General features: G+C 40.3%; 1 protein-coding gene across 4 annotated transcripts in view; it reads left to right on the top strand.

Moving 5' to 3' along the window:
* Positions 1–14,590, top strand: part of grb7 (growth factor receptor bound protein 7) — an 86,483-nt gene extending 71,893 nt beyond the window's left edge. For all 4 annotated transcript variants that reach the window (XM_016994563.2, XM_016994565.2, XM_016994564.2 and 1 more), the window contains exons 4-15: positions 1,736–1,892; positions 3,416–3,537; positions 4,169–4,249; positions 5,321–5,458; positions 6,527–6,637; positions 7,648–7,746; positions 8,541–8,621; positions 9,197–9,313; positions 10,500–10,560; positions 11,150–11,237; positions 11,846–11,939; positions 12,779–14,590. In XM_016994563.2, the coding sequence (XP_016850052.1) occupies positions 1,736–1,892; positions 3,416–3,537; positions 4,169–4,249; positions 5,321–5,458; positions 6,527–6,637; positions 7,648–7,746; positions 8,541–8,621; positions 9,197–9,313; positions 10,500–10,560; positions 11,150–11,237; positions 11,846–11,939; positions 12,779–12,925 (1,296 nt within the window). In that variant the 3' untranslated portion in view covers positions 12,926–14,590. The remainder of the gene's footprint in view (positions 1–1,735; positions 1,893–3,415; positions 3,538–4,168; positions 4,250–5,320; positions 5,459–6,526; positions 6,638–7,647; positions 7,747–8,540; positions 8,622–9,196; positions 9,314–10,499; positions 10,561–11,149; positions 11,238–11,845; positions 11,940–12,778) is intronic.
* The last annotated feature ends 569 nt before the right edge of the window (positions 14,591–15,159 follow it).

Genomic DNA, 15,159 nt, shown 5'->3' with positions numbered 1-15,159 from the left:
TCTCATTTAAATCAACATTGTCATGGGGAAGACAGTATACACATTTTGTCTAAGAAAGAAAGGCAAGGGTCCTGCAGTGACTCAAGAAATAAAGAATTTTACTACTAAATTTATCAAGCTGTTAAAAAAGAAAAAAAACCTCATAAATTAGACATGACTTGAATAAACACAACAACAACAAACTAATCTGGTTTTGGAGAGCATGGCACTCAAAGTCAGTAGATAGGAAACATTTTCCTACCTTTCCACAATTATAAGTGGAATGCCATTAATTATTAAGACTAATAATATAATTTCAGTTTTACAGGAACATGGTTACCTCCTCCCTCTTGTGGAAAAGCTGTGTAATAGCAAACATCCCTCACAGGTGACTTATAAGAATGTCCCATCTTGCTCAGCATCTTGTTCGCAAGTGCAGACAACCAACCACATGCACCAGGGAAACCCATAAGCAGGGCATGTAAAGTCAGCATCTCTTTTCACTGTTGCTTTGCAGGATCTGATTTTCAGTATAAACCATTCCTTAAGCATGGACCCTGGCATCAAACACTTCTCAATAGCAGTCTTGTTTCCCTGGGTGTTTTAAAGACATTTTTCCTGCTATGTATGCATATCTATATCTACATTATGTGCAGTATGATCCCCATATCTGTGAGACCTGTATGTGAAGTTTCACTTACACTCATGCAAAATAAATAAGTCCTTTCTCGACATTTTCTAGATCTGTATCACAAGAATGCTTCTGCTAGAACAGTGGTTTTCAAACTGTGGCTCCCCAGATGTTTTGGCCTTCAACTCCCAGAAGTCCTAACAGCTGGTAAACTGGCTGGGATTTCTGGGAGTTGTAGGCCAAAACACTTGGGGACCCACAGGTTGAGAACCACTGTGCTAGAAGTTGGCCATAGAGTTGCACTGGTGGCTATAGAAATGCTATTCTCTATAGGCATTTTCTAAGTCCATATTTCTTGCAGATAAGAGTTACTACTATATTATGATATGTGGCAAGATACATTTAGTGCAGTCAGGAAATAAAATGTGCAGTAAGGGTTTTGTGCAGCCTCATTAGCCAGATGTAATAACCACATACATGTGATCCTCCTGAGGAGATATATTGAGCTTTTTGAGATGTCCAAATGGAATCAGGAGCTTTCAGTGTTATTCTTGTATTCAGTTCCCACCATTTTCTCTATATCAGGCAGCAGTTTTAGGAGCATTATTTTTTAAAAAACAGCAGGTTATTTCTTTAATTTGTGTCTTCTTCAGTCTTCATAACTATTAATTTTAAAGATAATAATAAGTATTATTATTTGTAATAATTATTAATTTTAACTGCTAAGGTTCGCAAAACAAAGAGAAAGCCCTCTCTCAAAGATGTGCAGTTTTCTAGAGGAAAATAAGAATGTTTAAAATAGTTTGGATTTTCTGTGAGTCATTATGGTGTCATGATTTGAGTGTTGGACTAGAACTCCGAGGAATCCACATACACCCATGTCACACTTTAAGCCTCAAAGGGGCGCAACCACAAACCCCCTGTGAACAAACCTTGCCAAGAAAACTATATGATAGATTTACTGCAGGGTTGTTGTATGTCAGAAATGAATTGAAGGCACACACCACCAACAACTTATTGTTTATGAGTGCCTGCTCACTGGCTGAACTGGGCTTCTGTCTCAGCAGAGATGTAATCTTCCCTCCTCCCAACCACCTAACCACTGCTCCCCATTTTTTCCTGCAGGTGGTCAAGGTCTACAGTGAAGATGGTACTTGCCGCTCATTGGAAGTCACGGCAGGGACCACAGCACGTCATGTCTGTGAGATGCTTGTACAGAAGACCCAAGCCTTGCATGACGACTGCTGGTCACTCGTAGAAGTCTATCAGCACTTAGCTCTCGGTGAGAAATAAGAGGGGTATTTCTCCTAAACCACAATGGGTGGGGAGTGAGAATGCATCTTGGAAGAGTAAAATTGTCAGATCAGAAGCATCCCAGATCATCAGATTTCAAGGCCTAAACTTCACACCAAAATAAAGTGTCTGATGATATCATAGGGGTTGAGCCTGGTGGTGCCATTAAATACACACATTAAGTATCAACAACAGTTGCTTAGAGTATGACATTCAAATACAAAACACTGATCAAGCAAATTAGAAGAACGAAGAAGAGGCAATGAGGTCTCTCAAGAGTCTACAGTGGCAATTCTAAAGTAGTATGGAACAACAACATAAAAATCCTTTTTGTTTACAAGGGCAGTACCCTTGCCCTGAGATTCCTCCCCTGGTCTTGAGGCTCAAAAACAAGAAGCAGGACTTCAGGAAACTACTTTAGGGCTAGACGGTATGTATGTAAATAAGGCTCAGGACCACCACAACAGTGGGAAAATTCGTGAAATAAAAATTCAGTGTCTCCCAGTACAACTCTGTTGTCAACTTCTGATAGAAGTTGACCCTAGAATCACACTGGAGGACCTTGACATTTCTAGAGAGAATATCTTAATCAAATCAATGAATAATCAAATCCGCAAAAGTGAAATTTGCAGATGTGGAGGGCTAACTGCAAGTATAGGAACTGTGTTCGAAATCAAGGCAGTCCAGTGAATGTTCTAGATCAGGCCTGCACAACCTGCGACCCTCCAGGTGTTTGGGACTCCAACTTTAAGGAGCCCTAGCCAGCTTGTTCAGTAGTCAGGAATTCTGGGAGCTGAAGTCCAAAATACATAAAGGGCCACAGGTTGTGCAGGCCTATTCTAGATAAATTAAGGCATTTGCTGGATCTGAGCAATCTGGAGCAGAACAAAAATATAATGCAGTTTACTAGGTATGTATAGACCTCTTCTTGGACTAAAACAGCCCAAAGGGCCGGGGGCATAATAAAATTCTTCCCACACCTCTGAACGCATAGGGGGTGCTTAAAATATTTAAAAATTAAATAATAAAAAATAATTGAGGGTGCTGCCCTCCAAGTCTTGTTGGGACCTAGTGTGGACACCTATCAACTAGTATTTGTCTACAACTGCCTTATGCTTTATCATACTACCTCATCAGACGGGGTACTTTCCCCATACTACGCTGCTTGTTCTCTCCTTTCAGGATGGAGCCCATTACACGATGCACATGTACTTCTGGTAGGGCTCCGTCCAAAGTAAGAGGCTTCTCAACCCTCTTACCTTGAGAGCAAGCAGGATATGCCTTTCTGTGTTGCCTTACCAGCAATGGGAGGAAGCCGGTTGGCGATGTTTTCCCCATGGGATGGGGGTCTCTGTAAGTCACCCCTTGCTGGGAGCCCATGAATTTGCCACAGTATGTGGGAAATCCATGGCACTGCTTTAAAAAGCCCTTGTTAGTGCCATCATCTGAATGAGAAGTAGAATAGTGCCAAGCTGCCCTGTAATCTGTTTCTTTTTCTCTTTGTTCCTCCAGAGCGGTATCTGGAAGACCATGAGTCTGTGGTGGAGGTTCAGGCTACGTGGCCTGTTGGGGGAGACAGTAGGTTTGTCTTCCGGAAGAACTACGCCAAGTATGAGCTGTTCAAGAGCTCACCGGTAAGTGGGATTGACCATCAAGCCAGAAGCGAAAGGTTATTCCACCACCCACCCACTATAATGGTAGCTTCCTAATCTGTTTACAGATTACAAATTTCATAATCCTTCAATTTATTTGAAATGAAATATTATCCTTTAACATTTCTGCTTATTAAAGAGGTGCAAGTTCCACTTAGACCTCACATATCAAGCCATTGATTCTGCAAAGCTTTAGTTTCCTGTATTTCCATATCATTGAAGTCGTAGCTCAGGAATTTGTTAACTACCTGTAAAATACACCATTTATATTTTGTAATTTATGAGTACTTGAGTTGTATTGATGCTGATCTTTAGTCTGTTTTATATTGAGTATTTTAGAGTTCTTAAAACTTTGGAAGAGATGAAATAACATTTTAAGGGGGTAGGCAAAAGAACTTGCAACAAAGCAGCATAATTTCCCCCTCTCTGCTGACATGAGAACCAGAAACGCGTTTTATCCTCGGTCTAAGCATTCAGGGGTCCGTCCCCCCCCGAAATGGCATTTAAAATGACATGTGTGAGAAGAAATTATCTTATGTGTGTGACAGCTCAGTGCCATCCTTGTTTGGTCAATTTTGTGAAGTTCACCCCTTTTCTTTCTCTCTGCTTGCAGCAGTCACTCTTCCCTGAAGTCATGGTCTCCAGCTGTCAAGATGCAGCCGACAAAGGCATGTCCCACTCAGAACTTGTCCAGGTATCCTGCTTCTTTTCCCCTTTTTGTTAGAAGCAGTGTATGCTAGCTGTGATGATACCACACCCACGTTTATTCATGCCCACTTTTCCCTGGCCCACCTCTCTCTCTCAATCTCTTAAATTCTGTGCTGCACTGGCTCATATCTCTTTCCACAATTCCACAGTGTAGCGATATGTTTCTATTGCTGCAAGCATAATCTTGGCTACGTGGTCTAGAGATTCTTTATATTTAGATCAGAGCTATTTCAACCGTTCTTTTCTCTATAGACCAGTGGTTCTCAACCTGGGGTCTCCAGATTTTTTTGGCCTATAACTCCCAGAAATCCCAGCCAGTTTACCAGCTGTTAGGATTTCTGGGAGCTGAAGGCCAAAAACATCTGGGGACCCCAGGTTGAGAAGCATTGCTACAGACCCCATGATATTACCTTTTACTTCCCTATGGGATGTAAATCTTCATTCATTTTAGTCATAGACTCAAGAAGAGAAAATGTCAAAAGCCTTTTCTGTGGTTTTATTTAGTGAAAATTTCACAGAGGTACTCTAGACAACATTTCACTTTTATAGCTCAAAGCTGAACAATTTTAGCTGTAGCGGTTAATGATGAGAGAATTTGTTTCCCTTTTGCTCTCATGCTGGAACAAATACCCTAAATTCACCAGATCCCATCTAATCTAGGGGGCTAAGCAGGGTTAGCTCTAGTTTGTACTTGGGGTAGGAGACCACCAATGAATACAAAGTGCTATAGACTATATTTAAGAGGAACGAAATGGCAAACTACCATTGTATGCTCCTTACCTAAGCAAACTGAAATTCATTTGTGGGCCACCATGAGTCAACAGGTAACTTGAAAGTACATGGACATACACATAGAAATAATATTACAGTAGTTGACACTTTTTGTGCCCTTTTGCACTGAAAATTAGAGTATTTATGAATATTCTTTTCAGTCTTGATCATGCACCACCTTTCAAGGTAAAGCCATTAGTGGGATTGCTAATGCTAATTGTCTTCTATTCCCTGCATCTCCACTACAACCTCATTCTTCCTCCTGTTTTTGGTCTCTGCCTTTCAGAATGTGCTAAATTCAGGCAGCTGCCCTGAAATCCAAGGCTTCCTGCACTTAAAAGAAGTTGGGCGTAAAGTATGGAAAAGGTTTTACTTCTCTCTACGACGCTCAGGGCTCTATTATTCAACAAAAGGCACATCAAAAGTAAGATTATGTGTGAGCTAAATGTATTGGATGCTCTCTTGAAGTTGTTACTGCATTCTTGAGTTTATTTGTTTGTTTAAAAAATGACATTTCTGCTGTCCTGAACTCTTTTCTGCCAATTCCCAGCACTATCTCCAATAGTTTGTACCCACTCCTAAGTGAGTCACTTTTGACTATGTGGTCAATATAGGCAGGCTCAAAAATTGTCCTTCAAGCTGGAGGATTGTCTCAACAGGACATATTCTGTTAAACAAACAAACAAAAACTTTTGGAAAACCTAGTAGATATCCCAAAAATAATTTCACCCTTCAAGTGAAATTGAATAAGTGGTCGCAGAAGTAAAAATAACACTATGTAACAAAATTTGAAAAAAAATCTGTTCCTGCTTTGAAAATGTTACAGTATTCTTGTTTAATTGTGCGATATTTAGTTTGAAAGTAATTGTTATACTCCAGAAACTTCATTTTTGTGGCTGTCACAAACTATGTTGAATTGGTTGAGACTCTACAAGATATTCATTGAAAAACTATAGCAAAATGTGCTGCGGGATGTCCCACAAAAACTAATGTTTTTGAAGTTTAGTAAACTTCCCATGTTTTTATGATAGAACTAATTAGGAAATTACATTTATAACCCAGGAACAAAAATCGTGTTACATAGTGTAATCTGCAAATGCCACAGAGCTGGTTTGCAAGAATTCACATTTGCTACACCAATCTGGAAGAGCCCTATAGTTGGTGGTTAGAAAAACTCATGTTTATTACCGTGTTAGCTGGATGCTCTTGTACCCAATTTCCCACATATCGGTTAAGTTTCTGCCTTATGTCAGAACACACATTAGCTGTAATTAATTTTTTTTCTAATACTGAAAATGTGAATGGGATCTTGGAAATGTTACTTTTTGAGACTACACATTTCCAGAATCCTCCACCAGGTTTTCAGTCCTGCAGCCTGAAACATTGTTGTGATCCGGAAAAAAAAATGTTTTGTAGTGAAGATAGGATAGAATAGTCCTTCATGTTATTAAGAAATTCTCATTGATGTTCTTTCTTGTTTCTCTTATGCCAGGACCCACGGCACTTACAGTATTGTGTTGACATAAATGAGTCCAATGTCTACTACATCACACAAGGCAAGAAACAGTACAGCACCCCAACTGAGTTTGGTTTTTGCATCAAGGTAAGAAGGTTGAGAATCCTGGTCCCATTTGAAATATCAATGGTTAAGAAGTTAATTGGATGTTTTGGGTGTCTGAAATCAAACCTTATGAGACTTTTCAGCACATCCGCCCTGATTCAATACACCCAAAGCTTTGCATCCTAGAGCAGCAAGTTAAAATGTACACAAATATTTTGGAGACTTCTCATCACAGAGACACCCTTTTTCTGAGCTAAAATGGGAATTACCAGCTCTCAATGGATGGCATTTAATAAATATTCACAAAGGATACACAAACACACACCTCTACTTCTTCTGGGCATGTGTTCTAGTTGGGAAGAGGCATGTTCAGAGCAGTAACTCTAAGACAGTGGTTCTCAACCTTTGGGCCTTCAAGGGTTTTGGACTTCAACACCCAGAAATCCCAGCCAGTTTACCAGCTGTTAGGAACTGTGGGAGCTGAAGTCCAAAACACCTGAAGGCCCAAAGGTTGGGTACTGCTCTAAGAGATATGCAGCAGACATCATCCTTTGATTGGAAAATCCTGTTGCGTCTCTGAACTGGGAGCAACAGCATTTCCTAGTTAATCTCTGGAGAGAGAAGGCAAGAAGTAGAACTGCTCTCCTGGAGAGTCTAATGAGAACTAAGCAAAGTCTAAATTATAAACAATGCAGATGCCTATTTTGAGAACCTATAATAATTTAATCAATGTATAACCACATTGGCTGTTATCTCATAGCACATTAATGTTTTTTTTCTCTTTCTGGGAAGATTAATGATTTGATTTATCAATATGTGGAGAATACATATATAGTAGGTATTAGGTATGGCTTTCCAGATATTTTTGAACTACAACTCTCATCACCCTCACTGTTTGCAATAGTGGCTGTAGTCAGTGGCTATAGCTCTAATGTCTGGAGGACCACAAGTTTTTCACTTCAGTCACATACAACAGCTTTCTGAAATAGAAGAGGAACTGCAATTCTATCAGAATTCATTGTATGTGTCTGATGTGAGTCTTTACTCTGCAGCCCCACAAGACACGCAACGGGGCAAAAGGCCTGAAGCTCTTCTGCAGTGAAGATGAGCAAAGTCGCACGTGTTGGATGGCTGCTTTCCGCCTCTTTAAGGTATGGAGTAATTTGTTTTAGTTTTCTTTCAATGCAAATAGCAACTTATAAAAGGAATTTTACTAGGACTTCAGTGAGGGAGGAAAACGTTAACATACGCAAACACACAGATAGTATGTTGTCCTCCTATTTCTCTTTCTCATCATGACCAAAGTTCACTAGATTATGGCCTCAGCCCCAACCGCATCCAAGCAAATGGTCAGCTGAGATGGAGACCTGCATTATTGGTGTCCCAGGTGACATGTTTCACCTATGTATTTGGGAGAAGAAAATTCTTCCCTTCGACCCTTCTGCTGCATTTCCCTTTGCTCCTGTAGTAGTTACATGATTTATGTACATATCTAAAAGCCAGACTGCTGTAGAGAACTGAGTGTGAACCAGGACTCCAGGAAACAAGGGTTCGAATCCCTATCCAGCCATGGAAACCTCTTGGGTGATCTTGGAAACATCACTCTTGCAACCTGAGAAAGTGGCCATGGCAGCCCTCCCTTCAAATAAATCTTGAAAGAAACCATGAGATAGGGTTGTCATAAGTTGGGATCAACTGGAGGGCATGTACCAATAGCAAAAGGTGCATGTGTCCTTCTTTCTGCCCATATCTTGTAAATAAATGGACTTAAAGGATATATTTATATTGCATGGTCTCCTTCTGCAGAAGTGACATCCAATTCATACAATTGCCCAATTCTATTCTTTGTTATAGCTAACTTTGGGGAATCTATGCCAGAGTGGGCTGCAGTTTTTAATAGGTTTGCCTGCTCTAGAAATGCTAATGGGGACAATTCTTTCCACAGTATGGCATACAGCTCTACAGGAACTACCAGCAGTGTCAGGCACGACAAAGGGAACCAACCTGGATTGGCACTGCACCTCTAGTAAGTGCTTTCTGATAATGGCTCCGGGTACTTAGCAAAAGGTAAATTGAAAGAAGATCTATTTGAGAAAACTTGGAAACCATTTATTAGTTTCATGTGTAAAAGCATCAGCAAATTTAAGCCACCAAACATCCAAGAAGGATTGTGGTTGAGTAATTTTTGAGTACATTGCAATAATTTTACGGAATGGATAAAATTAGAAAAATGCAGAAGTGATAGAATTGGGAGTGCTGTATTTTTGTAATGCTATGTGAGTAGTGGGAGGGTTGTGGGGGTATCGATCTGGGAACAGAAGGTGAGATAAGACATTTGTATTATGTTTCAAATATTTAAATAAAAATATTTAATAAATATATTAAAAGGGGGGAGTCACACTCCTAACTATTCTGAAACTGCTTCTGGGCTATCAAGATATTACAAAACCCATACTTTTCAGAAATGGAAAAGTGGAGTTGCAAACTGTCATTAGGGACAGTTACCATATTATTAGGGAGATTTCTTGCTGATCCCTTTTTTATAATCCCTTAGCAGAATATATCAGATCTGTGCTGATCCTTTTCTTTGTAATCCCTTAGCGGAGCGTATCAGATAATACCTTGGTGGCCATGGACTTCTCTGGTTGCACAGGCCGCGTGATCGAGAACCCCAATGAGGCTCTGTCAGTAGCCCTGGAGGAAGCTCAGGCATGGAGGGTGAGTCTGTTGTCTGCTTCCTACCAAGAGATGGCAGACATGGATGTCTTTGGGAAATTCATTGACTTACTAGTGAGGATATGCAGATCTAAGATCTGGAGCAGAACAGTGGATCACCTAAAACATGGCCAGGAGATACTTCGGTTACCTACAACTGAGCACTTAAACACTATTGTGTTTTGTCATTTTCCCAATTAACCTGGAGAGAGGCAGGGTTAATACCAACTTTTGATATTTGCAAACCTTCAGAGACAGCTTTCTTTCTTAGAGAAGCAAACTTTATATGTGAGAACGTATATGGAACTGGGAATAAAGTTCAGGATGAAAAATTAAAAGAAAAATATGTATTAGGAAGTTACTTTGTGATATGGTCTAAGGGCTAATCAATAATATGTATATATATAAATATTAGGAAGTAGTGGGTTAAACCACTGAGCTACTGAACTTGCAGTTCGAATCCAGGGAGCAGGGTGAGCTCCCGCTGTTAGCCCCAGTTTCTGCCAACCTAGCGGTTCAAAAACATGCGAATGTGAGTAGATCAATAGGTATCAATCTGGTGGGAAGGCAATGGCACTTCATGCAGTCATGCCGGCCAAATGACATTGGAGGTATCTATGGACAACGCTGGCTCTTCGGAGTAGAAATGGAGATGAGCACCACCACCCAGAGTTGGACACGACTAGACATAATGTCAGGGGAAAAACCTTTACCTATTAGGAAGTTACTGTTTGAGAATATGGAGCCAATGAGGCAGAGACACTAAGGAGAAAAGATGGAACAGGAGTGAAGGAAATATTTTATCAGACTATGAGTATAGAAGAAACAGAACAAACTATTCAAAGAGGAAAGGAGGATCTCTCCTCCTTTTTAAACACATCGTTGACTGTGTACACACTGTTGCATTCTTTTTTTCCAATAATGTGAAGGTAGAAAACTAGCATGTGATGAAGAAATCTTTTTCCTTAGCAAACTACAAATCCCAGGATAAAGTGATGTGAAACTGCATTCATTCTACAGTGTAGATGCACTCTCAGTCTTTTAAGTTGCCACAAGATGAATGAATGTGCTTGCCTTTTTGAAACTTGTTGCAAATATTACTGGATTTTGTGGTTGTTCTACCTAGAGCAGGAAGGGAAATTAACAAATACATGATAAGTGTTTAACATCTTGAAATCGCATATTTCAGAAGAAGACCATTCACCGATACAGTCTTCCCACCCAGTTGCAGAGCTCTCCGCTCAGTACTGGTGAGTACTTGTCACAAATAACTTATGGAACATGTTACCCCATCATTGCTGATGTGAAAATTTAGCATACCTCCAGTTGATGGGAGCAAATTAGGGGATGAGTTAAGCAAGCCTTCCTGGGAACTGATCTATAACAAATTGCCCAGCATGATGATGCTTCCTATAAATGGACCTAGTTGTGGATCTTATTTGAAGACGGAGTATATCTGGCATTGGACTCTGGCACACACTGCAAATTCCTTCATACATTCAGGGAACATATGAAATGGGAAACAAGAGGAATGTGCATCTGAACCGTGTACAGACTGAAGGGTTTATTGGAGCCACGGTCCAGTCCAGGAGCCGGGTTTTTGTGCCAATACCGGCATGTGTGAAATAATCAAAATGACAGCAAGGGCTCTGAGGGATGCAGGCTGTCTTTCCCTATGCTAGTGCCAAATATCCAGGTCAGTCCCATATTTCTTCCAGGAATCATGAACCTCAACTGTCTTCAGTGTAGGGATCCCTGTCTGCAGTGAGTAATGGGACATTCTGAAGACTTTGACCAATCTTCGTTTCTAAGAAAATGTCTCATTTTTTTCCCTCCCAGTCATTCACAGAACCCAGCCATGGTTTCATGGGCACATTTCTAGAGAAGACACCCAACGCCTTATAATCCAGCAGGGGCTAGTGGATGGGTATGTAGCTTGTAATAACTTTGCAATTCATAATGCTTGCGTAGTCCTATGCTTATCATGCTCAGAATCAGCTCTAATAGTTGAAGTGAAACCCTTTGCAGTTTTTTTTCTATTTCACACACACACACACACACATATTGCATGTGCTTTGCTGTTATAGTGTGGTAACATTGGGATTCTGATCTGTTCAGATGCCTTACTGCATGGGGCCATTCCTCAAAGATGTTTTCATTATTTTCTTATGCTACCACACACCACAGCATTATTTTTTAAAATTATGCTTAATGTTAATTAAAAAAAATATAAAACTATAATAGCCCTATGTGTTTTTAAAAATGTGATCAACAAACCACAGATGAAAGAAACTATGCAAATCACGCAATTGCAATGCAAATGTGGCAAACGTGCGATTCATAGTGCCAACCATCAGTTATCATTGAAGGAACAGCCGAAGCAGTTTTTGAATAGTATACCCTGACATAAAGCATGGAGTGATAAGGACTGATTGACTTGTGGCTTGTACATAATAGCTAAAGTAGTTTGCTGGCACTTTGCTGTTCACTATGGGATGCATTATTCACACCCTGCCTATGACCTCTCAATTGCAGAGTATTCCTGGTGCGGGACAGCCAGCGGAATCCCAAAGGCTTTGTCTTGTCACTTTGTCACTTACAAAAGGTGAAGCACTATCTCATACTTCCGGTAAGTGTTGATAAAGATACCTAGAGCTGCCTTAATCCCCAATCAGCTGCTTTTGTCCACTAAGCCCTAATGCAACCTACTTTAGAATGTCAGTAGCAATCCAGGTTCTCTAGCTTTCTGGGTTTTGCTAACAAAAAACCCTTAGGATGGCGATTTCCAAAGCCATCCACATGTCTTTCATGTGTACTCTAATACTTTCATGTACTCTAATACTGAGCTATTTCCCCATCCCCAATTCACCATTTAGGTGCCTTAGACTGGTGCCCATGGGGAAGAGGGACTATGTCAGAGTAAACATCCCTCTAATAGTCTCCTAATGCTGCTTGGATAGGCTTTAGTGCAGTGGTTCTCAACCTGTAGGTCCCCAGATGTTTTGGCCTTCAACTCCCAGAAATCCTAACAGCTGGTAAACTGGCTGGGATTTCTGGGAGTTGTAGGCCAAAACACCTGGGGACCTACAGCTTGAGAACTACTGCACTAAAGCCTGTCTGAGCAACATTAGGACACTATTAGAGGGACGTTTAATATGACATAGTCCCTCTTCCCCATGGGCACCAGGCAAAGTGGCTTTGATTGAATTTGCAAGCAGGATTTAATTTGGATTCTTGCTCATCTTCCCTTCCATCCTCCCAGTGTTCCACTGGAAAGTATTTCGTGCCACAAGACATCTTCAAAAACTGCATAGTCTGACAGGCATGAAAAAAATGATTAAATTATTTGTTCTCCCCTATGGGAATGAATAATTTAACATTGCACATCCCCCTTACAGTGAGATCACTACATCGTGTTTTCTGTTCTCGGTGTCCATGCCATAGCTCACAATCTTTTCTGGGTTTCAGATTGAAGAAGATGGTCGTCCCTACTACACCATGGATGATGGGCAGACTCGTTTTACTGACCTGATCCAACTCGTGGAGTTTCACCAGATCAACCGTGGCATCCTGCCTTGCAAGCTGAAGCACTACTGCACCTCTGTTGCCTTGTGATAGGACATCTTCCTACCCTTCGACCCACCACAGCCGTGGCAGGAGGGGAGCTGAAGAAGCAGGACTTTAAAAAAATGAACTCTGTGCACCAGGATCAACTCCGATCTTTCGCCTGCTCCTTACTTCAGTCACACCTATTGCAAGTGATCCAGTAAGGCCCTGGTTTGAATCCTCCCATTCATCCACTCAGCAGGAATGATCGGATCGTGATCGGAAGTCAACTCTCTACAGAAGACGAGACACTCTTCTTATTGACTTGTGGCTTTCACCATACCTGGCAAAGAGGGAAATTACACATATCTGCTTGCAAAATGCCCCTCTTCATGGGATAACTCTTTTCTTGTGTGTGCTCTGTGCCAGACTAGGTTTTATCACCACGTTTAAGAGATTTTGCCACTTCAGTCCTTGCATCTGTCTGCTCCTTAATATAATTCCAGAGGTTCTATATCTTGAGAGTTGTCCTGTAGAGCTGACGGAGCTTTCTTGGCTTGTTTCAAATGCCTGATCAACTGGAAGAAACATTGGGACAATAGCAATCTTTGATTATACCCAGGGAACTGATTTTTCTTGGAAATGCCTTTCTGCTCTCTTAATCACAACTGTCTGCCTTCAGGTAGAGATTTTTTTTTTTGGTTGCTGTCACATTTGTTTGGCAATTGACTCCTTGACTGGTCTCTGGTGCCAAGCATTACAGTTTATTCACATGGGAAGCCCCTAGTATGATTTTGGGCAGCAGACTGCATGGGGAAGTAGAGCAGATCTCTAGCTGGGAGAAAGGAATTCAACCATGTGGGATAATAGTTAGGTTATACCAACCGTTGTCTGATCAATAGCCAAAACCTGACCTGTAACCTCTTACAGGCCTACTAGGTCAGGATAGGCTAAGGAGCTTTTTAGAGAGGCAGAATAACCCAGGCTGTTTCTACACTTCAGAATTATAGCATTGGCACCACATTACCTGCATGACTTAATGCTATGAAATTCAGAGATTTTTTAATTTTGTGAGGTATTTACCTTTCTCTGTCAGAGCACTCTGGTGGCATATCGAACTTCAAGGATGGAGCTATTTCATCTAAACTGCTATAATTCTGTAGTGTGGATGGGAAGCCAGAAGAATATCTTAACTCTAGAAACTCTACAGTCCGGAAAAACAACAGAACACAGATTGAATAGTCCTTGTTTTCAGCCCTAGTGGTGCTATTAAATCTAAGCAATTTTCAAAGAAGTCACCATTTTAACCTATTTTAATATAAAAAAGAGCAGAGGGAAGGAGAAAATGGAGTCCGGGAGTGCCTTTAAAATTAAGCAGTTTATTACAGCATAGTTTGTTGAGGGTTTTTTACTCCTAAAAAATTCATCTGAAGAGATAGGCTGTAGTCCACAAACGGATATGTCAAAGTAAATAAGTTGCTCTTAAAGATTTTTCAAGAGTTTTTTTTAAAAAAATCTTCCCTTCTTTTTATATAACCTCCAAGTATCAGGACAAGACAAAGAATGGAGGTTGCAATAGCAGTTTTTTTTTTAAATTGGAAATATCCTCGGGTTGAGAAAGGGCAAAGCAAGAATGTTCTGTCACTGTTATTGTACAAATCTATAAGGCCAGTATATATACTGTGATGAATTGTGTATATATAAGTGATGATAATAAATCTTATTTTTTCCATATCTTTGCTTTGGCTTTGTATGCAAATCAATTATGATGGGTGAATGGGGGGCAAGGGGGAGAAGAGCAAGATAACAACAACCATTTAAATGAATAGCAAAGTATTACCCTGCAAAGAATCCAAAGACTATTTATGGCTCTATTTCTCTAACACACTAAACGTTTGACATGCAAATAAAAGTTAAAGGTAAAGGTTTTCCCCTGACATTAAGTCTACAGTAGAGTCTTATTTATCCAACCTTTGCTTATCCAACCTTCTGGATTATCAAACGCAGTCTGCCTCTTGCCCGGATACACAGTTGTTTGTCTAGGCAGCAAGGACTGAACTTCAGACAGTGTTGTTACTGTAAGTTCATTTTATGCAATTCTATCCTTATTTGTAGTCAATTTTTTAGTAGTCAATGTTTTTGTAGTCAATGTTTTCAATTCATTGTGATGTTTTGGTGCTAAATTCATAAATACAGTAATTACTACATAACGTCACCATGTATTGAATGCTTTTTCTGTCAATTTGTTGTAAAAACATGATGTTTTGGTGTTTAATTTGTAAAATCATAACATAATTTGACAT

This window comes from Anolis carolinensis, chromosome 6 (assembly GCF_035594765.1).
Source record: "Anolis carolinensis isolate JA03-04 chromosome 6, rAnoCar3.1.pri, whole genome shotgun sequence".
NCBI classification, from domain to species: Eukaryota; Metazoa; Chordata; class Lepidosauria; order Squamata; family Dactyloidae; genus Anolis; species Anolis carolinensis.
This window is presented reverse-complemented; position numbering and strand designations above follow the sequence as displayed.